This window comes from Amblyomma mixtum, chromosome 3 (assembly GCF_055824585.1).
Source record: "Amblyomma mixtum isolate Tamu chromosome 3, ASM5582458v1, whole genome shotgun sequence".
In the NCBI taxonomy this organism is placed as follows: domain Eukaryota; kingdom Metazoa; phylum Arthropoda; class Arachnida; order Ixodida; family Ixodidae; genus Amblyomma; species Amblyomma mixtum.
In genome coordinates this window covers 46,753,218-46,781,119 of record NC_143014.1, presented here as the reverse complement: position 1 = coordinate 46,781,119, position 27,902 = coordinate 46,753,218, and the positions used below count along the sequence as shown (strand labels likewise).

General features: G+C 44.9%; 1 protein-coding gene across 14 annotated transcripts in view; it reads left to right on the top strand.

Annotated features, from left to right (window-relative positions):
* trio (trio Rho guanine nucleotide exchange factor) overlaps window positions 1–27,902 on the top strand; it is a 252,378-nt gene that overhangs the window by 28,362 nt on the left and 196,114 nt on the right. For 9 of the 14 annotated variants that reach the window (XR_016290205.1, XR_016290206.1, XM_089579062.1 and 6 more), the window contains 13 exons: window positions 2,577–2,768; window positions 3,408–3,446; window positions 4,509–4,631; window positions 5,450–5,641; window positions 7,676–7,845; window positions 11,479–11,650; window positions 13,130–13,291; window positions 17,063–17,245; window positions 19,619–19,738; window positions 20,721–20,837; window positions 21,416–21,607; window positions 21,970–22,237; window positions 22,805–22,920. Coding sequence is in view for 12 of the 14 variants with exons in the window: in XM_089579062.1 (XP_089435188.1) it covers window positions 2,577–2,768; window positions 3,408–3,446; window positions 4,509–4,631; window positions 5,450–5,641; window positions 7,676–7,845; window positions 11,479–11,650; window positions 13,130–13,291; window positions 17,063–17,245; window positions 19,619–19,738; window positions 20,721–20,837; window positions 21,416–21,607; window positions 21,970–22,237; window positions 22,805–22,920 (2,046 nt within the window). In the remaining 2 variants the exon portion in view is untranslated. The remainder of the gene's footprint in view (window positions 1–2,576; window positions 2,769–3,407; window positions 3,447–4,508; window positions 4,632–5,449; window positions 5,642–7,675; window positions 7,846–11,478; window positions 11,651–13,129; window positions 13,292–17,062; window positions 17,246–19,618; window positions 19,739–20,720; window positions 20,838–21,415; window positions 21,608–21,969; window positions 22,238–22,804; window positions 22,921–27,902) is intronic. The other 5 variants (XM_089579066.1, XM_089579071.1, XM_089579064.1 and 2 more) reach the window with 4 other exon arrangements.

Genomic DNA, 27,902 nt, shown 5'->3' with positions numbered 1-27,902 from the left:
AAGGTTTGTATTATTCAGGGTGTTTTCAGCTTTTCTTTATTCTTTTTGTTGTGCTGTTATTGTTTTTGTTCTTTTTACCTTTTTCTTCTGTACGGGGATATAGGAGTGAACTTGGTGAAACGTGGCCATTACTGCTCAGGTTTAATAATGAATTTGGAAGCTTGAAGTTCAGATGCATGAGCACTATACATGCAGTTACAGTTTGTGTCCTTGCGTTGTCGGTGCTGGGCTATGGCTAACTATTCTGATGGAATAGAATGGCTTCCAGCGATGTTGTTAGTCAGTTACAGTAAAACCTTGATAATTCAAACTTGGTCAATACGAAATCCCGGATAATTTGAAAAAATTTCTGTGGTCCCTTAATTTGTAATGTAAATTTGACCAGGTAATTCGAAGCGGTGGCCTGCATTGGCCTGGTTAATTTGAAGGTCTGGGGTGCTATGTGCGGATTCCTGATTTCGCCGCAAACTGGTGAAGCGATGGCCCCTTGGAGCTTTGAGGTGGCGCTGCAGAGCATTGCTGATGCTTGATTGGTCCCGCCAAAGAAAATTCAAATTTCACACCATTTACCCGGCTCGTTCGCACTGGAAGTCGCTTCCTTGGACAAGCACTAGGTAACTTGATGGCAACTTCTGATTATCTCCGGCATGTGCATCGCGCTGGAATCCGAAACTACAGGATTGTTTGCAGTTCGGTTTGCTGCAAGTCAGCCGGGCCACCTGCGAGTGCGGAAAGCAGCATGAAGCTCCATTTCACTTTTGATGATTATTGGCTTCAGAATGCTGGCCTTGTGATTGCGCCATTATGCTTTTGTCGCTTCAGTTGCGTGCGTGCTGCGATGACATCCTGCGAGAAACTACAAAACAAAGTGCAGCAGGGAGGAGGAGGGAGAGGGAGTATGCGTCTACAGCATTTGGAGTGAACATTTTTTTGGCCAGCAAGGGCTAAAAGTTTCGGGATCGACTCTTATGCAAGAATATACAGTAATTGCGAAGTCCGTCCAGTGAAGGTAGCGCATTCCCGCAACAAATTTTTTTGATGGCTCCCATTTCTCTGCTGTGCTCTGTTAATTCGAAAATCCGGTCAATTCGAATGTCAATTCCCACTGACTTTGGACTAGGAGCTTACCTAACCTAACCTAACCTAACCTATTACAGTCGATCCCGTATATATAGAACCCGGATATATCGAATTATTGCCTATATCGAACAGATGTAGAATCCCCTTGGGAATCTCATGCAAAAGTATAGGAAATTTGTTTACGTTTATCGAACTCCCGTGCACCCTATATTTGATATATCGAACTCCATGCCACACCGCGCCCCCGCAAGTGCGCTTCTCCCAGTACGCACCCCCTGGAAGTGGGCTTCTCCCACTAGCGCGCGCTCCTGCAAATTGGCATCTCCTAATAAGAGTTCACGCGGTGCTGGCCTTAGACAGCTGCGCTCTGAGTCACGTGATGGGAACTTTGTGGGGGGGTGTGAAAGGAAATGGGAATGGCCAGAGGGCCATGTTAAGGAGCTGGGAAGAGGGAAACCATGCCGGCCGCAGGCCCGCAGACGTCTAATTTCTGCATGCTGGTTGGCTGATTCCGCTGGCGTCGCCGAAGTAAGCGATGTCAGCTAGCCGGCGCCAACGTTTAAGCCATTTTGGCTGCTACTTCTGTTGGTGTTGATTCGCACGTGACTGGTGTGGTTCTGATTGCTGATTGGAAATTGTCTGAGATTTGCGCAATTTTAAAATAAGCGTCTAATAGGCATATTTTATATTTCGAATTATTGATATATCGAACTTTTTCGCGATCCCCTTTGAGTTCGATATATCCGGGATCGACTGTAATGAGGTTTTGCTGTATTGAGCAAAGGAGACGTCAGATACGTGCTGTATTTATTTGATTTGCACATGGCACCTGCTTTTAAAAGGGGCGGTGGCAGCCCTTTTTGCATCCATTTTTTCTTTTCCTTTATGTCTTGTAGGTGATCATACTTCAGTGTTACTGCAAGCTAGCATAGTGTAAAAATGTGCTGTTTGGTCACAGGTGTTACAGTGGTTGGAACAGCATGGAAAGGCTTTTGTGTGGAAAAGTTAAGGAATGTTGTAGCCCTGTCCACATATTTAATTGCTTCTAGTGTGTCTTGTCCTCTCACTTTATATCAAAGGTTCATGACGATAATGCGAACAAAATGAAGGGCATGTCCAGCCTTACTGCACATGCTGCTTGAATGGCTCCGTCATAAGCGTCGTATGTGCCTTTCCTCACCTCCACTTTGCTGAACTGCCGAAATGTGTTTAAAGAAAAGGTAAAGAATTTGATGAACAAAAGTCGGGAAATGTTGTGCCCTTGCAAGCTGGGCATTGGGGCGTAAAAAGTGCTTGATATCTGCTAGACAGCCATACAAAATGAGCCACCAGTGGGATCCTAGACAGTCCTCTTGTGCGTATGCCTGCTTGCATAAACACATAAAAAAAAGGGGGGCTGTCGTTGAGCAGGGCAGGCAGTACATTTTGAAGCCAAGGGATGTGTTGCTGCATGTAAGCTAAAGGCATACAAGCAGCATGCTCCGTGGACTTGTCAGGGAGCAGCTGAAGGCAAGAACTTGCTGTTGGGCTGCCAGGCTGGTGACTACTCCGAGGGAGCCAAGCATGTCCTGTCAGTGATCCATGAAATTCTGGGCCAGCACCGGGCGCTTGAGTCCAAGTGGCACACCAAGAAGCTCAAGCTGCACCAGCGGCTGGCCCTGCGCCTCTTCCAGGAGGATGTCCGTCAGGTTTGGTCTTCTTTCTGGCTGTTTTCCTTCTGTAATGCATTTGAGTACCTATCACACAGAGTGGCAAATTGTTGCGTCTGAAAAAAAAAAGGGGGGGGGCTCATGAAGCATTTAATCCTGTGGTTGTAAGTAATGATATTTTGATATTGTGTTTTCGTAGGTATTGTTATGTGCGTTGTTGAAGAAAGATTTTCCAAACGAAAAAGTACTGTGAATGCAGTGTGGCTGCGTTCACAGTGTTGCCCGCTTGTATTACAGCCCAAGCTGCCCCTCTTTATCCATTTAGAATTTTGGGAACCGGCTGATGGTGTTTTGCTGGCAGTGCACCACGCCCTGTCCCTCCAATCGCAACCTGTGACATCATTTCACTAGCATGGAGATATCTAGCTACCTTAAATGCACCATGACAACGCGACAACAGCAGCTTAGAATGGTTCATGACAGCATTCAAGAAGCTGCTTTGTCATGTAAACTAAGTCAAACTGTCTTGTTACTTTTTTTTTTTTTTTGCTGAATACTGTTGTGCTATTTACAGAATTTTGCTCAAGTTATTAGTCTATCAAAAAAAGTTTACTACTTTTACTGCTACATGATTTCCCCTCCACTATTTATATGAACCCCATTAATTTGAAAATCCAGATAGTTGCAACTGACCCCGCAGCCTCGGCCAACCCCCATGTAAGTATTGCATTGCATGCTCTAGCTAATTTGGGCGGTACAGATCTTGTGCCAGTTAATTCCAGCAGGCTCCCAGTGGTAGGCTGTATCCAGGTGTGACCAGAACATCAAGCGATCGTCCAAATAGGCTTACTCAAACCCAAATGTCATGCTGCAGAGTCGCTCGCACATCTCTGACGTGCACACAACAGCAGGCGTGATGACACATGGATGGCCCCGTCTTTAAGAACTGTCACACGGCATAATTTCGGTTTCGTTTTTTAAACTTACGCCACCCGACATCAGCCAACCAACCGAGCCTAGCTGTGCGCCATTTGGGCGCTGATTGTCATGTCTCACTAGTCTTTTTTTATCCATTTTTTTGTTCTCACCGCTTCAGCGCCGTTGAGCATTTCTGTCTGTGTGGTCCTTCCATTCTTCCAGTGTGCTGGAACTGCACGCTTGTCACATGCCATTCTCAGTTTGTGTGGTGAACCCTTCTTACACGGGAGGCTGCCACTTGTGAGGTGTGTGACGCAGTGGCGATAGAGCTGCATTGCTAAAAATAGTTACTGTCACATCTTTCTCAGGAACTGTTGCCCAGTCTTTCGCCAAGTAAGTTTGCCGTGATGCAAGCTGTTGTTTTTAGTTTCTTCGGGGTCATTCGATAAGTCAAAATTTTTTCAGTCCTTTGAAGTTCAAATTAACGAGCTTTTACAGTAGAATTTGTGCGCAGTGCATGATTTCTCTCCGTGAACGTGTGTGAAAAAGCATTCATTGTTACTTTTCAAACTACCACTATTGATATTCGAAACTATTTGAAAATATGTGACTCGATTTGGAACCTATTTCTGTTATTCATATTCTTTTGCAATGAAAAATTTTACATTCGCACTCCCCTACTTTAGAGCGCTGTTTTATTCTGCACAGTCTTCTCTTTGTGACATGATGAAATAGTTGCGTGCAGAAGTGAAGGTGGAAGTCCTGTTTGCATGGTCTCCCTTGTTTTCCTTTATGGCATGTAAGTGACAGTATTTCAGAGTAAGCATGCTCTAAAAAAAAAAAAATGCTGTTCGGTCACAGGTTTTGGATTGGTTGGAAAAGCACGGAGAGGTCTTTCTGCGGAAAAATCCAGGAATAGGACGGAATCTGGTTCGTGCCAGGGTTCTGCAGAAGAGTCACGAGCACTTCGAGAATGTTGCCCAGGTAGGCTGGTCAATAACTTTGCCTCCCTGGAAATTTCGCAGGAGTTTAAAACTTACTGTGGTGCTATATCTGCTCCTGTTCTTTCCATTAACAGGCTAATGTATGTATTGGTTAACATTTTACTGCTTGATGGCTGGAAACAACCACGGTGTTTGCAGCGAGGTGGTGGTGGTGGTTCTGGTGGCAGAATGGGAATGGTCGCATTTTCTTTGTCTGAAGGATACTGGTTTTTTTTGCCTTCCTTTACACTACAAATTGCATGCTGTGGTGTTTTCAAATTAACTTTCTGAGAGCTTGAATATTAAAGCTGTGTATAATGCAAATATTTTGTTTTTGCTATTCTACACAAAGGAGGGGCTTGAATTTTGACGAATGAAAATGCTGGTGCATTCCAGTACTACTCGTGTTTGGTGCATGAGTACAGTACCAGTGCCTTTTTGCATTCATTCAAACACATGACCTAAACCTATACTTAAATGACGCCATTCTGCTAGGTGCATTGAAGAGATGCGTTGCAATGTAACTCGCAAGGGACTACTTAGAACTGTTGTCAGATAATGCCTTAATTTTACAAAAGACTAAGTTCTGTGTGGTTGGTGTGAAAAAATTAAGTAACTGATCTGACTGATGACGTATATGCAGCAAAGGCACATTATAGAGGGTTTATATGCAGTGTTTGCTCGTGCACCAAGGACCGAGTATCCAGGCACTGCATGCTTTGAGTTTTCACTGTTGCATCTGAGATGTGAGGAAATGTATGATAGTGCAACCAAGTGTGGCAGTCCAGTAGAAAACACGATTAATTTGCATCTGCACAGAACACCTACACAAATGCGGAGAAGCTGCTGGCAGCTGCAGAGGAGCTGGCACAAACTGGTGAATGCAATGCGGATGAAATATGTGGTGTGGCCCAGGATCTGGAAGACCAGATCACCAGCTTTGCAACCCGTGTTGAGCAGCGGCGGCAGCTTCTGCAACTGGCCGTTATCTTTTTCACTCATGACAAAGAGGTAAGCAGGCACTTGAGATTGTTTGAAGAGTTCTGTTCTTTTATGGGCCATTTTGGTTTGAATGAATTTGAGGTCGAAGTTATGGGTGCCTATTTTTGTAGCTGTATATTCGGGGTGTACATTTAATGTAGACAGACAGACAGACAGATTTATTTGACATCATGTGTACACAATGTCGGGAACATGGGCAAAAAGCCGGAAAAAGCGCGGCTTGACAGGGCCCATGTTCCCTATTAATAAAGGCTACATATGTTATGAATTCTGGTAACAAACACAATTTGACAACAGCAACGATTAGGAAATGGTACAAAGATCACCTTTAAAAGACATAGTTTAGTATTCAATTCGACATAGGAGTATGAAGTAGCAATGAGGGTTATTAAGAAAGTCAATTTGGAATACAAGTGATTAAGATATGTTACAATAATAATGCTTATTTATAGTTTACTATACAATTCAACATAGCAATATGAAGTAGCAATCAAAAATGCATAACAGAATTTGGAAAATACAAAACTATCACAAATTATAGTTCAAATCAAACAGTATAAAAAAGTTTACCACACTTGCATTTATCGCTGGACACAAATTATCATGTAATATTGCCGAGTGAGTTGAGTAATGATGGCAGTCTGTAACTTAGTGCCTGGGTTCCGTAGTTAGTTCATGTTTTTGGGATGTACCATGTTTCGTTATGCCGGGTATCGTAAACGTTAGTATTTCTTGTGAGGTTAGATAGCTCTTGAAATAAATTGTTACCCTGTTTTTTGCTTCCTATAAATCGCCTAAGGAGTAAGTCATTGTATATGGAATTCATGGTGGCTATGGAAAGTCTGGTAAAAAGTGGTTCTGTGTGAGCGAGGCGCGGTGCGTTAGCAATTGCACAGTGTAACGCATAGCTTTTTGCTGGTATGGGAGTCTATGTTCAACTTTAGTATGTCTTGGTTGTTGCTCGGCAAATTGGCACTTTGTCTGCGCCATGAAGTGCCAGAAGCTGGTTGACATTTTTACATTCTCTCGATGTGCGTATGCTTCAAGGTTGATGCAAGTGTTAACCTTCATTGCAGCAGAATTGGTGTAATTTGTGATTGAAGTGACACCAAAGGTGCCAAGTTGCACCAAATATGTTGGAGACGCAACGTGAGTACGAATAGGAAAAGTAATGCAGTTTTCTCGCTGCAAGTTTTCAGTGAATCCAGGGATGTTATTTGTGGGCCATCAACCTTGGCATCAGAGCACGAAGAGAGTGCAGAGTGGAGGGAAGAAAAGAAGCATCAACTGAGCACAGGTTTGCGCTGCATACGCTGATGCAGTGAATAGTGGCCGCTTGTGTGAAATAGGCGTGGGGAAATAGTGGTGGCATAAGAGACCTCTCAGTATGCAGACAGCTGAGCTAAAACCTGATTCACTCAGTGTTGGTTATGGTATATTGGGGGTAGGAGATAAGAACTGGACCTGAATCCTCGCATCAGTATTTAATTATAATTGGCCGACGCGGTGGCTCAGTGGTTATGGTGCTCGGCTGCTGGCCCGAAAGACGCGGGTTCGATCCCGGCCGCGGCGGTTGAATTTCTTTGGAGGAGAAATTCTAGAGGCCCATGTACTGTGCGATGTCAGTGCACGTTAAAGAACCCCAGGTGGTCGAAATTTATGGAGCCCTCCACTACGGCGTCTCTCATACCCTTAGTCGCTTTGGGACATTAAACCCCATAAACCAAACCAAACCAGTATTTAATTGCTTAGCTGAAGGCACTCATAAAGTAAAGCATTTAAACTTTTGTGGATATGAAGTACCAAGAGGCTTTTATTGTTGACTGCACTTTTGAGTCCTTGAACGTAAGAGTTAGCTGGCGGGAAATTTCATTCTGCAAGGAAATTTTTTTTGTGTGTATGGCTCCTGTGTTTTTAGACTTTCACGACTGACAGTAATTCATCAGCACAAAAGTGTTTGAATTGTCATTCTGCCGTGGAATGTTCTTTAATGCTTAATTTTTGTTTTCCACTGACTGTGCTCATTTGTTTGCAAAAATGCAGCTAAGCAGTTGGTTTGAAGAGCTGCGGGCAGAGCTCCACGGCAACAAAGTGGCTGACTCCGTGGAAGCCGCGGAGCAGCTGCTGGAACAGTTTACTCAGCAGCGGGATTCCACCATTGATGCTGCTGTCAGCACCATCAGTGAAGGGGAGACACTCCTCGAAGAGCTGAGGTCAGTCAGTACTTGTGTGATCTGAAGGCCAAAGTTCAGGTACTCACAAGTGCTTTGTCGTTCATGTTTAAGTAATGAGGCAAATTATGAAGGCTTTATTGTTGTTATACCACTATTTTTAGTTTGCACGTATTTCTAAAATCCTATTAAGGATTTTCTTTACTTTTACTCCAATCCTAATGAATCTGTATCACCTTTCTCAGTTTTTGTACTGATTTCAAATCTAAAATTACTTTTTCCATAAATTGGATAGTTCCTAAGATTATTCATTTTAATTTGTCATTCAGTAGTACCTCGGTTAAAAAAAAAGGCTAAATAAAAAATAATTTTTGACCCGTGGCTGCAGAGTATGGCAAGTAAAGAGTGTAATAATCAAAGCAGTTTTTTTCATTTTTTTTTTATTAGTAATTTTACAGCACTTGGAATAGCAGCATTCAAGGTGTGAATATCATGCATCGATACACTTTGCTAAATTATGAATTTTTGAATAGTCCAAGGTTCGACGGAACACCGTCTGGTCAGGGTGAAGCATTATTTATTCACAAAGGAAAATTAGGTCACCGACCAAGTCGAAAGATGAAAAATGACGCTTCAGGTCCCATACAGGGCCCTTGTTCATTGTGAACAAGGGCCCCGTATGGGACCCGAAACGTCATTTTTCATCTTTTGACTTGGTCGGTGACGAAATTTCCTTTTGCAAATAATAAATTTTTGAAGCGTGATTGAACAATTGTGCTTTAATTATTGCACACATTGTGCCTTCAGCTTCCCTTAGCAAACAATATGACATGTCTGTCTCTCCTAGACGTTGAGATATCGACATATTAAGACTGCCAGGTGTCCAAAATTTTCATGCTGTTAAATAATCTCCTCCTGCACAGAATTCAACCCACACTATGATATGAATTTAATATTATGGTCAGAGTACTGATTTCCTGGAGGAAGAAACTGCTAAAGTAGAAGAATAATAGCTATAGACTCCAGAAATATCATTTTTATAAAACTGATTTTTGGGTCATTTTTTTATTCCAGAGACCAGTGTCCCCCCTTAAGGCTAAGCAATACAGATATAGTATAACTTCATTGATAAGTTCCCAGTTGATACGATTTCCTGATCTAATAGCACCTATAATCGCGAGCATTAAAAATGTTCCCTAGAGTTTCACTGTTTATTTTTGGGTTAGTACATTCCAGGACAATACAACTTTCCAGTAAGTATGTTCAAAGTTCTTCCAGTTGTGATCATAAGATATACTTAGTGACAGCCCAAATAAGCACTAGCATGCGAGCGGGCCTAGCTTAAGGACATGCAACATCAACTAAAGCTCAGCGACAGTCAGCCGCTTTGGCGGCTTCTCTGCAATACTTTCATGCAATGGGGCGAAGCATCTAAGAACGACAACAATGCTCGAGACCCGACCGATCCGGAGAGCATGCAACATGGAAGAGCAGAAATACAGTGGCAGTTTGCTGTCGGAGTGGGGTTCTCTGCAGCGTGTACATGCAGTAGGGCGAAACTTGCGATAATGACGACGATGAGAACTAGAAGGTCCCAGCTACTTTCGCGCTTGCCGTCTCCAATCTGGTTACGGCGCTAAGGGCAGCGTAAATATGGTAGAGGTCTGTAAGTACCACAAAAGCTCCTCAGGTGTTGTGCTAACAAGTTCTAACCCCCCTTTATAGTAAGTGATGTTGTTAATAAACATCTTTGTACTTCATTCTAAATGCAAATAAAACAGCATACTATTGGGCAAAACTTCGTATTTTTCAATTAAATTTTTTGTGTAACTCTTGGGTCTTCATAAGTCTTGTGATGAAAAATTATTACAAAATTTGTGGTACAAGTTTAGAAAATGACATTTTATGTGTCTTCATTGACAATTTTAAGCAATCGCTCTTATGATCGTCATGGCACATCGCTGATTTCGCGGGTTTTGACAGCAGAGCGCCACCATCTTAGAATTGCCATGAAGAGGAAAGATCAGAAGATAGGGGCTTCCATTGGTTTTGCATTGCTGCATTTCTCTAACGAAAAGCAAAAGCATGCGAGGCAAACGAGGGAGTTAACTTTAAGTTTGATTTTTTTCAGCTTCCACTTTTTCTGAGATTACTACCACTCATCCCTTCAGCATTTCGTAACAAATGGCAGTAGAGTTATTCTGTATTTTGTGCATGTATCCTGAGACACTGAGTGCAATAAAGCTTTTGTTTTTTCTGTGGACATGTGCAATAGTTTTTAAAAGGTGGTTTTGTAAGAAACGTTTTCACGTAGATATGCATGCTGGTGTTTAACTTTTTTCCATGAGCAGTAGACGTATAAAAAAGGATCTAATAGCTTTATTGCGCAGACTGGGGTTTTGTGAACATGTGGACATAAAAACCTTATGAATTTTCTCTTCAGTTATTTAAGGCCTTGGGATGCCTTTTGTGAGGTTGTTTATTATGATTACTTAACAACTCTACCAACTAGCTTAACAAAAAAAATAAATCTGCATAAAACAACGAAAATAGTTTTTATTGCTGTGTCACCCCCCTCAAATCGCTTTTTTTTTTTCAACTCTTGGTGTTTTCAATCGTACACTTTCCCTGATAATACGCTTCTCTGTATTTTGTCAAGAAACATCAATGAGGTTCTCTTGTATAAGGAGGAAATTGCTTCAGGATAACCTCAAATGTTGCCATTTAAAATGGGTCAAGCATGCATTGCCAGTACTCTTTATTCTCATTAAAAAAATTCGAGCTATTGGAAAACTTGTGGCAGTAAAATAAATCTAAACTTAATGTCACTGAAAAATGGTTTTTATTTGCAGAAAAATAAACACTTGGTGTCACTGATGGCTATTTTGAAAAAATTCGCGAGTGTCTGAGCTTTGTACCTAGTACTTATATTTACGGGCGCTTCTTTTATTTGATGTTACTTGGGAGCCAGAATTTTTGCATCTTGGTTAATTTTGCTGTCAAGAGAGTCGAGCTACATTTCAACTATTAGTGACCAGTTTGCTGGGTACAAAATTGTAGTGGCAAGTTTTCAAGCAGTAGTGCATAAAGGCGAGCTTGCTTGCATTATTGAAAGCTTACGGCGTAATAAGGCTTATGGAGCCAGTATTTTCCAAAGAGTTTTGAAGAAAATTGTCTATGGGAAACATGCTGAAATGTATGCCATTGGGTTCTTTTGATACCAAGGAATGCAATAAGGGTAAAATTATCATTCTGGCTATCATAGAACTTGAGTTATAGGGTACTGAAGCTGCCATTTCAGAAACAGGAAGTACACACTTTTCTTCTCATTTCTGAAGCGACAACTTCAAAAACCTTATAACTTAAGTTCTATGATAGGGAGAAAGACAATTTTACCCTTGTTGCATTCCTTGGTGTCAAGAGAACCCAATGGCATACATTTCAGCAAGTTTCGCACAAGAAATTTTTTTCCAAGCTCTTCACAAAATACATGCATAAAAATTACATAAATGTTTAACAAATTGTTTTACATGAGATTAAATGGCATATTTAGAATCGGCACACAAAAATACATATTCCCTGAAGATTTTTAACTGTGACTTCATTAATGAAATTTTTTTTTCAAGACCAGGCTCCCCCTTTGACATCAGTGTCGCATTTTTTTTAATTTTTTAGGAGTCTTGGAATGAATGCTGAGACCGATGCCACCGGGTCGTATGTAGCAGTTGAGGGGACCCTGGAAGCTCTTACACGAACTCGACACGAGTTGGAGGCACTTTGGAGCAACCGGAAACTTCAGTTGGACCTCTGTCTACAATTGCGCCTTTTCGAACGAGATTCTATTGAGGTATGACCCTTGACATGGTTTTGGCTGGTGCATAGATTGATCAGTAACTGTCTAAACAAAGCTCAGTCTTTACTGTAGCATAGTGCTGATTTTTTTGGCAGCTCATTTGAGAAGTATGACAGCAATTATAGAGAAGGATAAAGGAGAAAAACCGGCACAGGCATTGATTAACCTTCAGCTTTTGATTCTCCAGAAGAATTTATTACATGTATGCTGTGTGGTAAGGTACCTCTAGAAGAATATATTGCATGCATGCTATGTACTAAGGTACAGTTGGGAGCAGGATTTGTGTGTACCATGCACTTTTGCGTCACTCGCTGCTCTTGCAATGCCTTCTAGTGTTTTTGCCTAGCAAGAGTGCCATGGATCAAAACAAAGCAACTAATAGTGCTCTGTATAAAAACAGTCACCTCTTCACCTGTCTCCACAGCACATGCTGTCGGGGAAGACGTTGCAGTGAATTCTTAATGAAGCTTGAGTGGTATATAGTACCACTTTTGCTCCCGACAGTGCAATACCGCGTTCTGTTGCAGTGTGGTAACAAGGCCATATCGGACCCTTTTAGTAGTGCCTCCTGACTGATCAGCGTCGTTCTTAACCCTTTGAAGGTTTTTGCCGTATATGTACGGCGGCGGTTTTCTGTCCCGCAAGGTCTTTGCCGTACAGGTGCGGTTTCGATCTTCCGTTTGAAATTTTGTGCCAAAAGAACAATGCGTGCTCACTGGGGGTGCTGCCACCTCTTAGGACTTACAAGAAGTGTTTGAATTTTGTGCTGCCTTCTTACGGAGATAAGCAGAACTTATGTCTAGCTTTAGCGCAGCGGCACAGACTGCGGCAACACCCCTTTTGTAGTTTTGGTTTCGCCGCGTGATCACAACGGAGTCGTGCGAAATTTGAGTTTTCTTTTTGTCAGCACTATCTTGCAGGGGCTGCCGAAGTTGATTTCTATCTTTATTGGCGCTGCTCTTAGCTTGCTTATCACCGTTGCTCGCGAGGTATTCTCACCCTCTGTGGCAACGCGCCTACGCGGTTTCGATTCCGCCGCGGGATCGCAACGGAGTCGCGCGAAACGTGTTTTCTCTTTGTGGGCACTGTTTTGCAGAGGCGGCGAAAGTTGATTTCTATTTTTATTGGTGCTGCTCTTAGCTTGCTTATCACCGTTGCTATTCCATTCTATTGAACATTTTTCAGTTGTGAGTGATGCTGTCACCAAAGTACTGTTCCTAATTTTTTTTTACTATTTATTCTCGATTATATACATTTTGTAGATTCAAGATCTGCAATAAAGTAATTTGACCACCTGGGAAAGTTTTCTTCAAAATAATTCGACCCTCAAAGGGTTAACACTGCACCGGTCCTAGTGGCTTTATTTTAAATCTCTCTGGATCTTTGCTTGCCTTGTTTATGAGTGTGGCAGTGCTTTTCGTTCACTCCCCTCTGGTCTGACATCTGCTGTCTTGCCCTCGGTTGGGTGTGCAGCTGAGCTCTCAGTTTGAGCTGTGGATGAAGGAGCTGAACCAGATGGAGCTGAGCCGAGAGCCGAGTCAGGCGGAACGGAACCTGCAGCTGCACACAGACAGTGTGGCCCACATGCAGCAGGCGGTTTTCCAGCTGTTGCAGCGCGGCCAGGAGCTGTCGCAGGCAAGGCCTTTCATTGTTTTTCCCAGTGCTGCATGGCTGTGGCTGTGCTGTTAAGGAGCACAACAGTGTTCACACTTCCATTTCCTGCATCCTAGTGTTGTAGGACTGACCTTTAAGAAGGACATGGTCAGTGTGTACCTAATAAAATGACTTGCAAGGTCTCCAGTGGTACACGAAAATAGGGGGCAGGAAGGTGGGGACCAAGAGGAGCTTAAGGTAGTCTCAATCTGGTGCTAAAGTTTTGACAAGAGGTTTGTCTTCTGTTAAAGGTGCACTGAAGAGGATTCTGAACATGTCTTTTTGCCGCGGGAACTAGATCCACACGTTCCTAGCATTCTTAAAAACAGTGACTTATTGCCCTGTGTGGCCGATTTACCCAATTAAAACGAATTAATGTCCGGCTCCCGTCTTTCTTTTTGAATTCTGCCTCGTACGGTGGGCGGAGTCGACCAACGCGTGGAGCACCTTTCACCCAGTCCTGTGGAGGCTTTGCTTTCGCTTTAATTTGTTTTTTAGGTTTCCATGAATAAATAGTTTAATTCACAGATAATACAGCCGCAAAAAAAGCCCCAAGAAATGAAAATACGCACGGACTATTTGCTACTACAGACTACTACTTATTACTCCGCCGATGGCAGAGCGGCAAGCCGCCACGGGACTGGGTGAAAGGCGCTCCACGCGTTGGTCGACTCCGCCCACCGTACGAGGCAGAATTAAAAAAAAAAGGCGGGAGCCGGACGTTAATTCGATTTAATTGGGGAAATCGGCCACACAGGGAAGTAAATCGCAGTTTCTAAGAAAGCTCGGAACGTGGAGATCGAGTTCCCGCAGTAAAAATACAAGTTCAGATTCCTCTTCAGTGCACCTTGAAGGCAAGAGCAGTCATATCTTGGCACAGTTGTGTGGTCCTTAAGAGGAGACAGCCTAGGAACATCACAACTCATACTTATTGGGAAAGAGAGGCGAGTACAATGGAAGAGGAGGTTTCTGACACTTTTGAGGCGGTTGCTTATGTGAGCTTCTATGAACACAGTCACTGGCCAATTTTTCGGGCTCTCAAGGGACTGCGATGAAAAATCAAATTGCGCCTAAAAAAAACAGTTTACTTCAACTTTAATCGCCAGTATGGTGCAGGAAGGGGGTCAGTAGTTTTTTACACATTCTAACGCTTCGCATAACTCAAAATCTCACCGTGCACCGCGTGCAGGGGTGATGACTGGTCACTGCTTTCACGAGCTCAGCATTCGATAGTTATACTGCCATCGGCACGTTGCAGCTGAGCCCACGGGTTGGCACAAAGTCCACACATGAAAGCGAAGCTGCTGCTTGGGATCTGCACTGCATCCACCATATGGAGGGCCTGAAATGAAAAGCAAAGATGGTGATAAAAATAAGTACTGAAAAACGGCTGTAGTTCTTGGTCCGAGTGGTCGTCCTCCATTCCTGTGTCTGTGACACTCTGGATTATAGCGTCATCATCCAGCTCTTCAGTTGTCACAGCGCAAGCATCACTGAAGACAAATTCCTCGAGCGTGACATCGCTGGGAGCACCACCCTGATCTCAGAGCAACTGCCAAGAGTCGGTGACATCTGTGGTGGATGTCGTATTTGTCGCCGTCATTTTCTTCACACTCCACATCATTCAAATAAATGGCCTTCTTGAATCCTGCCTTCCTGAAGCAGTTGGCCACAACCTCACTCTTTGTCGACTCCCATAACTGCGAAAGCATCTCCAAGGCCATGAACAAGTCGACTTTTGTCTCTCAACGGAGCTCAATCAATGTACAGCCTTTCAATGACTCACTTGCGGTATGCACACTTGACATTATTGTCAAACTCAGTTATAACGAACAGCGTGAATTTCCAAAATTTGTTTGATATACCAAATATTTCGATATAGCCAAACCCGCTTTTAACGAATTTTAGTACTTAGTTTATTATACAAGATGTTAGGTCTGCTGAAAATGCGCAGACGGAAGTAATAACAATAATTTGGCCTGAAAACAATTTATTGTACAGCAGTCTGCACTTACTTGCAGTAGGCAGTGATCTTCGTTTGGACAGTGCGCCTAGCAACATCACTGTGAATTACACTCTCAACATGAGATATAATGTTGTGCACTTCAAGTCCGCTCCTCTGGATATCTGCACAGTAGCGGCGCAGCACATCTGCTGCGGAAAGTGCTTCAGCCAACGTAGGGCGAGGGCGATCGTCTTCCAGCGGCGGCGGCTCCTCGTCCTCCAATGTCACCGGACACCAGCACCTCGGCGATGATTTCAGCATCCGGCGGGCTTGCTGTCACTGCAACCTCGTCATCTACCACCACAAAATCGTGGAAGCAGGCTTCCTGGGGCACAGCGTCAGGAACACGGGCAAGGTCTTTCCATAAAACCGCACATTCGCCATCGTCTTCACCTGCACTCGAGTCTTTGGCACCAACCTGGCACAGCCCAGCATGCCGAAAGCAGTTAGCGATTGTGTCACATGTTACGTCTTGCCAGGCGCAGCTTATCATCTGGATCGCGCCTAACAAATTGATCTTCAGTTCTTCATCCATACACAACTTCACCAGGAGCTGCTCCACAGCGTGTTTCCGGTATCCCTGCTTGAACGCCTGGATTATCCCTGCTGCAACACTGCCGTCGCGTTTGGCGGCAGAAAACAAAGCTCGGTGTTTTTGAGCGAAATACCACAGTGGTGAGCAGAGCAGTTGTCAAGCAGCAAGCAAATCTTTTGCCGCTCAACGGAAGCTCATCGTCCCAGTCACGCAGCCAAGTCTCAAAACAGTGCCCTGGTCATCCAGGCTTTGCTGTTTGACTGGTACGTGACTGGGAGCAAAGAGCACCCTCGAAGGCACATCGGCAACCTGAACTTCCCGATCATAAGTGGGTGCAACTTCGACGAGCCGTCCATATTCGCCCTAAGAAGGACCGTCACACATGCTTTGTTGAGTTTGCCGCCATAGCACTTCTCATTTTTAAGTGCCAAGGTTTTGCTTGGCAGCATCTGCCAAAACAGAGCGGTCTCGTCCGTGTAATATATGTTGCACGGTTCGTACTTGTGCGTTACTTTGTGCCACACATCCTCGATTTTGTTGGCATTGTCCGTGTCAACTGCCTGCCGCCGTCCAGCAACAACCTTTCCACTGATGGCATACCTGTGCTTAAATAAATTCACCGTGATGCAAGCAGTTATTGACAGTTTTTTTTCGAGTAATTTGGTAATTTGAGCCTTCGGATAATTCAAACATTATTTTAAGTTCGAATGAATGAGCTTCTACTTAGTGTTTGCAAATTTTCAGGGCACATTGCACATGCATGCACTTTGATTTCCGTTGTACTATTACTTGTTTATTAATATTGTCAGCCCTCATTTGTGGCAAGAACTACTTGCATAGTGCATTTCTAAATTTTTGTTGTCCAAAAAAAAATTGGGGCTAATGCGGTTTTCCGCTTGAAAATTTCTTGCTTGGAAGGGGGGAGTGTCCTAAATTCTTCCTGGTTATTTGCTGCCTCTTCTAGATATGAAAAATGGGGCAGTAGGGTCACCGCTTTATTGCTGCTTTTCTGGCCAACCATGATTGTGCACAATATTAAGAAGAGTGCAAGGAGGGCAGACTCGACGTGAATGAAAATAGATAGGACAAAGAGCTTGTCCTGTTTCTTTTCATTTGTGTCGCATCTGCCCTTCTGATGCTATTGGTAATGATGAATCTTTACCAGCTTGACTAACTATCAGTGTTAATACATGACTGTGCACCTTCACAACAGGTGCTGGAGTCGTCAGGCGTTCAGCTCATGGCAGACAGCCAGTACGATGCCCAGAATAGGATCCAGACCCTGCTGGAGTTCCTGCATGAACGTGAGATGGACATTGAAGACTTGGCTGAGGTGAAGCGAGTTCGCTTGGAGCAGTGCATTCAGCTGTGTCAGTTGGATAAAGATGCCAGCCAGGTAGGGGGCACATCCATCGCTGCTTTTTTAATATTTATTCACTTTTTGTTTGAAACTTCCAAGTGGATGGCACTTTACTTCGAAACACTGGAGCACATGGTGTTGATGAAATTGACCGTCAGATAAGACAAAACCAGAGCAATCTGCTTATAATGTTTGACATTAAGTTTGTTGCAATAATAACAAAAAAATGTTCCCAGTATTGTGTCCGCAGAACTACTCTGCCCCCAGTTGAAGCGCTTGTGAGAGGCGGCCGATGACAAAGACAAAACCATTTGACGGTATGGAAATTGGGAGCCATTCTGGATCCATTCCAGAAGTGGCTGCTGAGTCAGTCGTTTAATGACTAAGTACCTCTCTTGATTTCCGTGACGGACGATGTAGACACACTTCGCAAGGGGTTTAACCAATAATACAGTAATACTAATACAGGTGCTGAAGTTGCAGACTATTGGCACGCACGACAGAACTGTGCACTGCGCCGGGCCAGCAAATGCCGCTTTGACAATGTCATGCATAGTTAATGGAAACTGTGATGCTGAGACAGCGTTCTCTCAGCAGAGATGCCTCCGAAGACTGGACAGGTCTCGTATGGAAACCGAAATACTGTGCAAGCAGATGATTAGATATGTTAACGACTTGTAAAAAGTCGATGACCAGTTTGTATGAATAAAATGTTTGATGTCCCAAAACTGATCCAGGCTCTTTACTGCTAGTAATTATTAATTAGCAAAGAAACGCTGAATTCTGGAATTTTTTCTTGAGAACTGAGATTTTTCCCCGCTTGCCAGCCTGAAACATAGCCCTAATTTTACCCTCTGATTAAAAAAAAATATCGAATAAATTATTACAGTTTATAAACTTAACCTGAGAAAACACGAATTTCGGAATGTTTCCACGAAAAACCCATTTATTCCTTATTTACCAAGTTGAAAAATAGTGCCTGATTTTTGCCCCCCAATTTGAAAAATATAAAACCAGCGAAGAACCATAAATATAAATGATGACTCTTTGTCATCAAAATGTAATGCTCTGGGCACTCTTTCAAGATTGCCTTTCACCTCCTGACTCATGATCGTGATCATGGTCATCATGTATCTTCACTCGGGCATTCCCATACCAGAGGCACAGTCTAGCAGTGGCGCAGGTTGGTAGTTTCATTTCGAAGACAATTTACTACGCGCTGACCTGACCTTGCAACGCCCAGGATGGTCCCATTGTATCGGTACTGCGAAAGCAGTACTCGGCTGCTTTTAAAAAGAAGGTAACCATAGCTGCCGTAAGAATCGGTACCCTGTCAAGCGCTGCTACACGGTCTGGATGAGGTAGGGAGAGGCTGCATTTACTGCCTCTGGACTCGGGCCTCCCCAACCACACTGTGCAGTTGGATTGCGAACACTTGGGCCAGCATTCCTGAGGAGCTCACCGGTTGGTATTTCAAGGAGTGCGGGATATTGAATTAGCCCAACGGCACCAAAGACGTGTTTCCATGGAAAGATATCTCTGACAAGGGCCTCTTCGAAGACAGTACACCCAACAATGACAATCGCTAAAGCTCCAACTACAGACACTTCTGTAGCGTGTGTGCCTGTGCGGCCATGTGTATGCCGGAACAGGTGTGCGCATGCTCGCGGCGCAGGATGCAAGTAGGCACGAGCACAGCGCCCGGATCTGTACATTCGCGAGTAAAAAAGATTAGCTCTAGTCACATGCCACCGGAGTGGCAGATAGCAACGCTCGGCACTGTGGTTACGATCACACCGGTAACAAAAGTGCCAGATGTGTTCGCAAAGTATGGCGCAGCGTTAGCCACATGGTGCAATTTTCGCCGCTCTGGTGACATCATAGTGCTAATCTTTTCTACTCGCAACTATACCTGCCAGATATTTGGCACTCGCGCTACACGCATCGTATCCAGCATACCGTTGAGAAATACTTCGAGGACGTTCGACCTAACGTCTTCAAGCTGACTGCCTTAAACCTTTTTTTGTTCTGGCTGTCTGCAAATTACACCTTGTATTATGTGCGGGTCCGTATTATATGCAGGTTTTCATGGTGGTATGAGGACTCTCCAAAATGTATGATTGTAAAGGGCATGTAGGCAGAACCTAGACGACAGGAGTATTTGCATGGGAGGGATCTCTGATGCTTGTGCACTGTACTCTTAAGGGTGGGTTAAGCGTTACGTGATAGGGAACGAAAGAACAATATCCACGTTTGTGAAGTGATACTCAAAGAGGACTCTAGGCCGCCACAGGGGCCCATCAACGCTATCGCGTCATATTCTTAAGGCTGAGCTTAAAGTGTCCCCTCCAGTTTTTGGCTCAGTGTTTTTCTTCATCATGCATACCTTGTTCCTGTTGTTTTCTGCAGGTGAACACATGGATCAGAAATGGAGAGGCGATGCTCTCTGCCACGTTTGCGATTCCAACTTGCCTCCCTGAAGCTGAGCAGTCACGCTCCCAACATGAACAGTTTCAGCTGGCAATAGAGGTGAGCAACACATTGCTTTCATGAGAGCCGAAGAGTTTACGTCAGGGTATGAAGTGAGTCTAGATAGATGAGCGCTTCTCAAGGATGGCAAGTATGCCGATTTCTTTGAAAACAGGGCTTCGTTAAGAGAGAAAGCAGTGTAAACGTCAAGTATTCAAAGTACCTCGCCTTATAATCATGATTTAGTGATCAGCAAGTTTATTGGCTGCACTGAATAAATTTTTTCTTAACAGAATGGCACTCAGAGCACGATGAAACGGGGGCTTCATGGCCGGGAGTGATTGCTCTGATTTATGCATGAATAACGAATTGCTAAGCACAGAAAGCATCAAAACAGCAAGAAAAAAAAAAAGAAATTGCAGTATCTTGCATGTGGCCAGCCTAGTCATGGCATGCAATTTTTATGTCATGAGTTCGATGACTCTGGTGGTGGTAGTGGTTTATTTAAAAATAAAAAAGTGAAGCAAAAGAGTGTTGCCGGCCGCGGCAATTGCTATCTAATATCTTAAGCACCCGAGCTGCAGCCGGCGGAAGTGAAAGGGAAAGGGAGAGGATAGTGAGGAGAATATAGAGGGGAGCGACAGCAAGAAAGGACAGGGGAGAGCTTTGTACACTATTTACAAAATAGAAAAGTAATCAAGTTCGCGCCGCTCGCGCGCTAATGTCCAAGCATTGTCCGAAAATAAGTGCGCGCGAGCGGCCACTGCGCACAATCACTTACACAAGAAGTAAACTCTATGTACATAGCCACGCGCACGTAGCGTCCTGTCTCGGACTAATCGCGCGCGCGGCACACTGCACTAGCGGCCGGGGTGGGGCGCCCGGCCGCGTATACCGTCCGAGGTAGCACCCACGGAGCGTTCGTGTCACGCGTGCACTACCTGGCGTAGAGCGAGCGGGAAGTCAAGTCCGCCTGCTTGATGAACGCACAGAGGCTCACCATTGTTCTGTCACGGGTGCACGCACTGCCGCGTGGCCACAGGACCGCTTCGAGACTGTCCGGAGCGCACGCGTCGCTCGACAAAAGTTCATGGCTCACCTGTCTTTCCCCGGGCCACACGCAGGAGACGCGCACTCGGATGATCATCGCCCGCTGGAGGCAAGCTAGTTGTATGTTTTTTGGCTAAAGAGCAGTTTTTCATGCTGAACAAATGAAATAATTGTTTAGGTCTTGAATAATTGAGTGCTTTGACAAAGTAAAGTGTTCAGGATCCAAGTTAATACTGTAGTCCCTTTAAAAAAGCCTCCTAAACTGATTGTTAGGTCTTAAACAAATGTGTACAATGCGTAAAATATGCATTTATGATCAGTGTGACCAGATGAATCCACTCTGTTGCAGGGGATCTGCTAATTCAGACTGAGCATTATGTGTGCAGCTTGGTGTCCTTGCACATCTTCTTACTCGTTGTCACAAGCCTGGGCTGCAGTCCTGTCCTACCACTAGCATTGGAGGCACATTACCTTAATGTAAAGCCTTGATGTTTGTTCACATCTTCAGATAGCCTACGCAGACAGCTCACAGGGGAATGAGGGTAGGCAATAATGGTAAATTATAAGGGAGCCAAGATTTATTTGTTTTTCAGAAATGTTAAGGGCCTTTTGGTAAGTGTACAGTAAATGTGCAGCTTGGCAGTAGGCAAAAGTAACTGTGTATGTTCTCATTTTTCTCTTTCTCAGAAAACGCATGCGAGTGCCATTCAGATTCAGCAGAGGGCAGAGTCTCTTGTGCAAGCAAACCATTATGATCCAGCAGCCGTGCGGGCTGTCGCGGAGGCTGTTGACACGTGGTGGCATCGTATGATGACTCATGCTGAGGATCGACATCGCATGGTCACGGCTGCTTTGCGCTTCTACAAGACAGCGGAGCAGGTGATTGCAGTGTTTCTTAAGTGCTTCTACTACTGGTGTCGTGTGATGCGCTGGAACTCCTGTGCTTTTTTTTTTTTTTTTTTTCCTTTTTGAATTGATGGCATTTGGAATCCAGCTGAGGAAAGCATTATCTGGCAGTGAATATGTGCTTACTGTTTTGGCTCTATGGTTAGATACAGGAGCCAGGTGGCTGACAGGCACTGAAATGGAGGAAGTAAACCTTGCATTTTAGTTTATGGTGCATGGGCACTGCATTTTAGTTTATGGTGCATGGGCACTGCAAAAATCACATTTAATTGGGACCTCAGCATGCAGCTTATATATGATGGCAACATCAGTGATGGGCTCTCTGTGGTTGGCAGGTCTACTCTGTCTTGGATAGCCTTGAGCGGGAGTACCGACGCGATGAAGACTGGTGTGCTGCTGGGGAGGAGTTGGAAGGCACCGACCGGGGTGCCCAGTTGGCCCAGCTTCTCACCAAGCACCAGGAAAAGAAAGAGGCTTTTCTCAAAGCATGCACTATGGCTCGTCGTAATGCCGAGACCTTTCTCAAGTACACGGCCCGCTGCAGCCAGCACTGTGCAGGTCACGGGGATGCGAGCTGCCGGGGCCCCGAAGCCAAGGTCAAAGGTAGGTGCTCGCTTGCATCGTGGCTGGGTCACGATTTTTGGGCACCCTGTCAGTGCGCTGTTCAGGTCCAGCAATGTGTCAGTAGTAAATGAAATGGACAAGAAAGGAGGAGTAGGATGAGAAGAGCTCTTTCTTAGAGCTCTTTCTTTCTGTTGTCACCCGACAGCGCATGACTCTCAAGAAAAAGCGTTTTGCACTGAGAAGAAAGAAGAGTCATGCACTGCCCTCCATAGACTTAACATGAATTCTGTAGCGCATGGCTTGGTCTGACATTAGCACCCTGGAGCATTGGCCACGGTGCCCAAGACCTTGCTGCACGATGTGGTTGTGGTGGCTCACGATAGTGGGTGTCCTGCAGCCTCCTTATGACAGTCTCATACCAAGCAGCCAACACGCTGAGGTGCTAACGTCAGTCCGAGCTGTGTACTTGATCATTCATTTCAAGTTTGCAGGCAGCAGTACTTTGCTCCTGTGTTGTCAGCTGACGTCTGAGCTGAGTGCGTAAGTATGTGTTGTCTTGTGTGAGCCATGCAGTAAGCATCTTATTCTCTTTGACCCCTTCCACAGCTCTTATGGAGCAACTGCTGAAGCAAGAGAACAAGGTCTTGGAGTACTGGACCGTGCGCAAGAAACGGCTGGACCAGTGCCAGCAGTACGTACTCTTCGAAAGGAGTGCGAAACAGGTGAGTGTCCCTGCTCACATCCATTTGTGTGCTCACACACAGCTGCTACTTCACAGGGAGATAATGTTTTGAGTGATTTATTGTTAAAAAATTATTTGGAGTTGATTTGTGGCACTGGTGACGTTATGCTCTCTTTCAAGGCAGGGCTGCGAAATGGGCTGAACTTTGTGTTTCATTTGATGGTGTGACAGACCTGCAGTATAAAATTATTGCTTTCTACTCATATGCAGATCAAGCTGATGTGCTTGATTGTTTTTTGCTCTATCACAGATTTGGTAATACACATTCTTTGTACCAGAAACTGCTGTAGTTACTGCTTATTTTTGCACCGTTTAACTTTTGTGCTTCTTCCTAAGCTTACTTACCATTTAAAACGATTTTTGCACTTGTGTTGCTCCACTGTCTTGTTCGTTGTTCCTGAGGAGCGGGCACCAAGGCTTCAGTGATAAGCAGCTGCGCTGAAACTCATGCTCATATCTCATTTCTCAGAGGGAGCACAAGTGTCCCTCACCCTAAAGACATGACGCTTTTGTCTGATTTTTATTCATAGGTGAATGAATTTTCTCAGTGAGGGTAAACGAAAAGGTTCCTTTTTTTTTTCTGCATTAATGGTTGCTCAATAAACTGAAGCGCTATCAGTATCGCTTCGAGGTTTCATTTTTTTCTGACTGTTTGTAGCTTTATAACGTTGAGTGGAAGCACCAAGCAGAAGGTACACCAATTATTTGAGCTTTCTTTCTTTTCTTTTTTTATTACTGTAAAATTTGCGCTTTTCTGTTGTATCTTGTATATTGCTGCATATAGAGCAGCGTTTTTTTCTAGGAGCTTTGATCTGAAATTAGGGGTGTGTCTACGTATATGTGGAGCTGACCTATTTGCCGAGTCTAAGGTACCGTAAAAACCGGAATATAGGTCGAACTTTTAAAAAAAAAAACCGTGGCGAAAAGTCGACCCCCGTCATATACTGGTCATTGGCGGAAAAACTACGGAAGTCTTGCAGCACTGGGCGGCTGAAGTCAACAGCCTCCATCACCTTCGCCATCAGCAGCAGCGCGGTGTGGCAGCGTTGTGGCACTGCGCGTTTCGGTTGTCACAAAGTTATTTGTTACAAACGGCTAAATAAGCCATTTAAAGACAGAGTGCACGAACTCTATAGACCAGAATCCAGAGCCGCTCCTGGGCGCGGCCATTTTCCGCCGACTGGTGCGCCGCGGTGCGGGCGCTTCTTTGGGGACTGCGGGGCTGCGGCAGCTCCGCGGCCGCGCCTGCATATAGCCGCGCTTCGGGCGCTAAAAATACATTGTCGAGCATACTTCCGCAGCGTGGCTGTGTGGCAGGAAGTATTTCACGTTATCAAAGGGAGCACATTGATGCGTTTTAATGACATTTAGTTTGACATTCACGTGAATTGTGCTGACGCTTAGAACGCGCGCTCCTGCTTATATCGCTACCGTCTTGGTGCTCCACTGCAAAAAAAAACAAAAAACTTTTTGTTCAATATCAAGTATATGGTGTGTGGCTAGCTTGCAGTTCCAATTCCCATGCACTCTTAATCCTTCGGCCATAAAGTACCACCCATAAACAGGGCTTTCTTGTCGCATGCGTGGTGCGCCAGTTTATCAAAACTAATTACCGCTGTGAGCTTAACTGAGTCGCAGCGCCAACAAAAAACAAAATTTGTCATGGTTTCTGCAACCTGGCGCATAAAAACGTACTTTTGCTCAAATTATCAAAAGCTTGAATAGATATTAGCAGCGAATCCAGCTTTCACGAATTCTGAGGTCCGAAGTCGCGTTCATTTTATTCGGTAGCTCTCGCCGCGTGTGACAGCGTTGCGTAGGCGTTTGGCTAAGTGTGAATGAATGTATTAAAATCGCGCATTTTCCCATGATTAAGGTAGATACCAAAAGCAGAAAGACACTACTTTAAACCCTTTACCCCCCCCCCCCCCCCCCCTTTGATTTCTATGACATGCGTGCGGAAAGAGGAACTGAAATCGGTAGCGGTCGTGCTTACAATCCTGTGCGTGAAATGTGTTTAATGGGAACTAGAGCAAGCTCAGCGCAAGGAGGTGAACGAAAACACGCGCTTCATCGGGACAACCTTCAGTCTGCAGCTCGTCTATCCAGTTACTACACCACTGATTCAAATCAATAAATCCACATTCCTGCGCCTAAAATTATCATAGATGATAGCGCACGTAAAAGACGGCAACAAACGACACGCCAGCGCAGAAATCTGCTTAGAAGTGCCGGTTTCCAGTCCGCACGCTACCTGGCCGACTACTTAGCGGGAAAAATCCTTGCTGTTTGCAATACTATTCCAGAATTTCCCTGAGCAGCGCCGCCGCACCAGCGACTCGGTGGAGCAGCGTCGCCGCTGCGGTGCCAGCGTTTAGAATCCTGAGCTAGCAGAATATCATCATTGCAAAACGTAGCGCGAAGAACGAGACACAGAAAAGGTGAAGACAGGACACGAGCGCTAATCATCAATATCATCATGATGGGCACAAACAACGAGACAGACGCGCACTGCCTCGCCGCACTTACTCACATCCAGATGAACGGAAAAAAACTCGGAGATGTCACGTTAACGACTAACTGCGCGCAAGATAACCGCAGTGCTGTCTGGTAGAGGGAAAATATGAGTAGTGACGCACAGCACACACCCTCATACGTTATGATGAAGCACTACAACGACAGAAGCGAACACGTAAACATGCATTCTACGCGCGGCGCCGGCGCGACCCGCAGTCCATCGGTCCGCGCGCGCCGATAGATGGCGACTGGTGTCGAGAGTAGGGGCGCGCCAGCAGCCTGCGTGTGAGGGTAAAAGAATCTGGTCTATAATGAATGGATGCTGGGCGACAACCCGACCACTCCCACCGGCCTCCTGCGACGCCCACCACTTGCGACTGTTTGTGGCTGGATGCTGTAGGCGTGGGAATCTCTCCTTGCAGAGATGGTGCGCAAGTCTTTTAGAAAGTGCAGCATAAGCAACGCGCTAGACGGCACAGAGGATGATGCTCTATGGGACGTGGGCAGCGAGAAGCAGTCGTCATCCGACTCGAGTTCGGACGACTCAAAGTAACGCTTGCACACTTCGTGCCCTTCCCTTTACTGGCCAATTCTTTAACAGTATCGCGTGACCATCGCCTCGCGAGTTTGTCAGCACCTTATCACGGCACGGAGCGATGAAAGAAGCGAGAGTAAGCGCATGTGTACACGTGCGTATCTTGTTTCTATCCCCGCTCAGCGCCGTTAATAAGGCTCTGACAAGCACGCGAGTCGATGGTCGTGGGATACTGTTAAAGAATTGGTCGGGTGTACATACGAGCAGCATCTAAATCAAAATATTTACTGTCACCATTGTGGAATCGGTTGAGTCGCATTGGTTTCAAGGTAAGGGTGTCTTTCGGTACTTTTGCCATTGAAAAAGATTTTTTTCATTTTTAGATTTGCTTAGTTGGGGGGTTGACCCATATTCCGGTCCAACCTATATAGGCTTTTACAGTAGTTCCGGCCGAGCTGCGGGTAGTGTGTGCCTCGTGCTGATGCCCATTCCTGGCAGGATGCAAGGGGCTGTGCGTGTCAAAAAAAAACAAAAAATATCGTTAATTCGTGGGCTAATCGGGTCCGCTGGGAAAATTAAAATTGTGCTCTACAGTAGAACCCCTCTATAGTAAAGTAATTCGGACCAGCAAAAGTCTTTACCATATCAGTTTGTGATGATAACATAGCTCTGAGGGTGCTCTCTGGTAATTAATTGGCTGCTTACTAAACTCAGTGTTGATTTATAAAAGAAACTTTCACAGATACCTTCCATCCAGCTCTTATTGTCCCTTTATGTGATAATTATTTATTTTCAGTTATCACATTTCATCCTATCACTTTTTCAATTTTGTTTACGTCTTGAGGAAATACTGCATTTTCACAAATACAGTGTGGCTATGAATGTAATGCGAGTTTGATTTCTTGTGAAAGCCAAAGTTTTGCGTGAACGTGGCGTAATTTTCTGTAGCCTTAGCGTCGGTTAAGCGGCAATAATTAAGCGCGCGACACAGTCGAGGAGAGGTGGTGCTGTGCTTGCAGTGCCGTCTCGCCTCCATTTCTTGCCGCTGCTTCCCTGTGCTTTGCGCTGCCATGCAAAGAATGTTCACCGTTTTCTTCTCTTCCTTACTCTTCACTGCATTTTTACTGTTTTTCCTTTCTCAGCGACGCGCACTTCTCTCTGTCTGCGTTCATAGCCAGCTTCACTTTTTTTTCGTGAGCACCGCACGCTTTGCCTCATGGCCCCAAGGACTTGAAGAAGCTGGCTTGAGTTGAGTGATTAGAAAGATGGCTGATGGAATCCAACCCCATCCTGTTTTGCCTTCTAGCCCATTTCTACCTATTACAGTCGACAACGGATTTTTTGGACTCTCTAGGGACGGTGAAAACGACCGGAAAATCAAATTTATTCATAAAAATTGGAACTTATTGCCATTATTGCGGAGGAAGGGAGGAAGGAGTTCTGTGCACATTCTGAAGCTTCTCATGACTAAATTTTGCTGTGCGTCGTGTGCACAGATGGTGGGCAGCAATCGCTTTCACGAGCTCGGCCTGCTGTGCTGCCCTCGGCGTGTCGCCTATGAGCGCACGTGTTGGGACAAAGTTCAGATGTGAAAGCGAGCATGCCTCTTGGGGAACTGCGCTACAGGAACTGCGCTGCTACCGCAGTACGAAGGGCCCAGAACGAGAACGTGAAGATGGCGAAATGATAACAACCGATAAACGGCCGAAGAAAGCGCTCCATTGGCGTTGGTCTTCGTAATTAGGCCCAGCGACTAGAGCCGGATCAGCATCACCGGATGCTGATCCGGTGATGCTGATCACCGGATCAGCATCATATCCGGTGATATGCACTCTGTAGTGGCTTGCGTATAATGAGGGCATCTTACCTGTTATCGAAAGATCAGTTTAGGCTTTTACAATAGAAAAGGC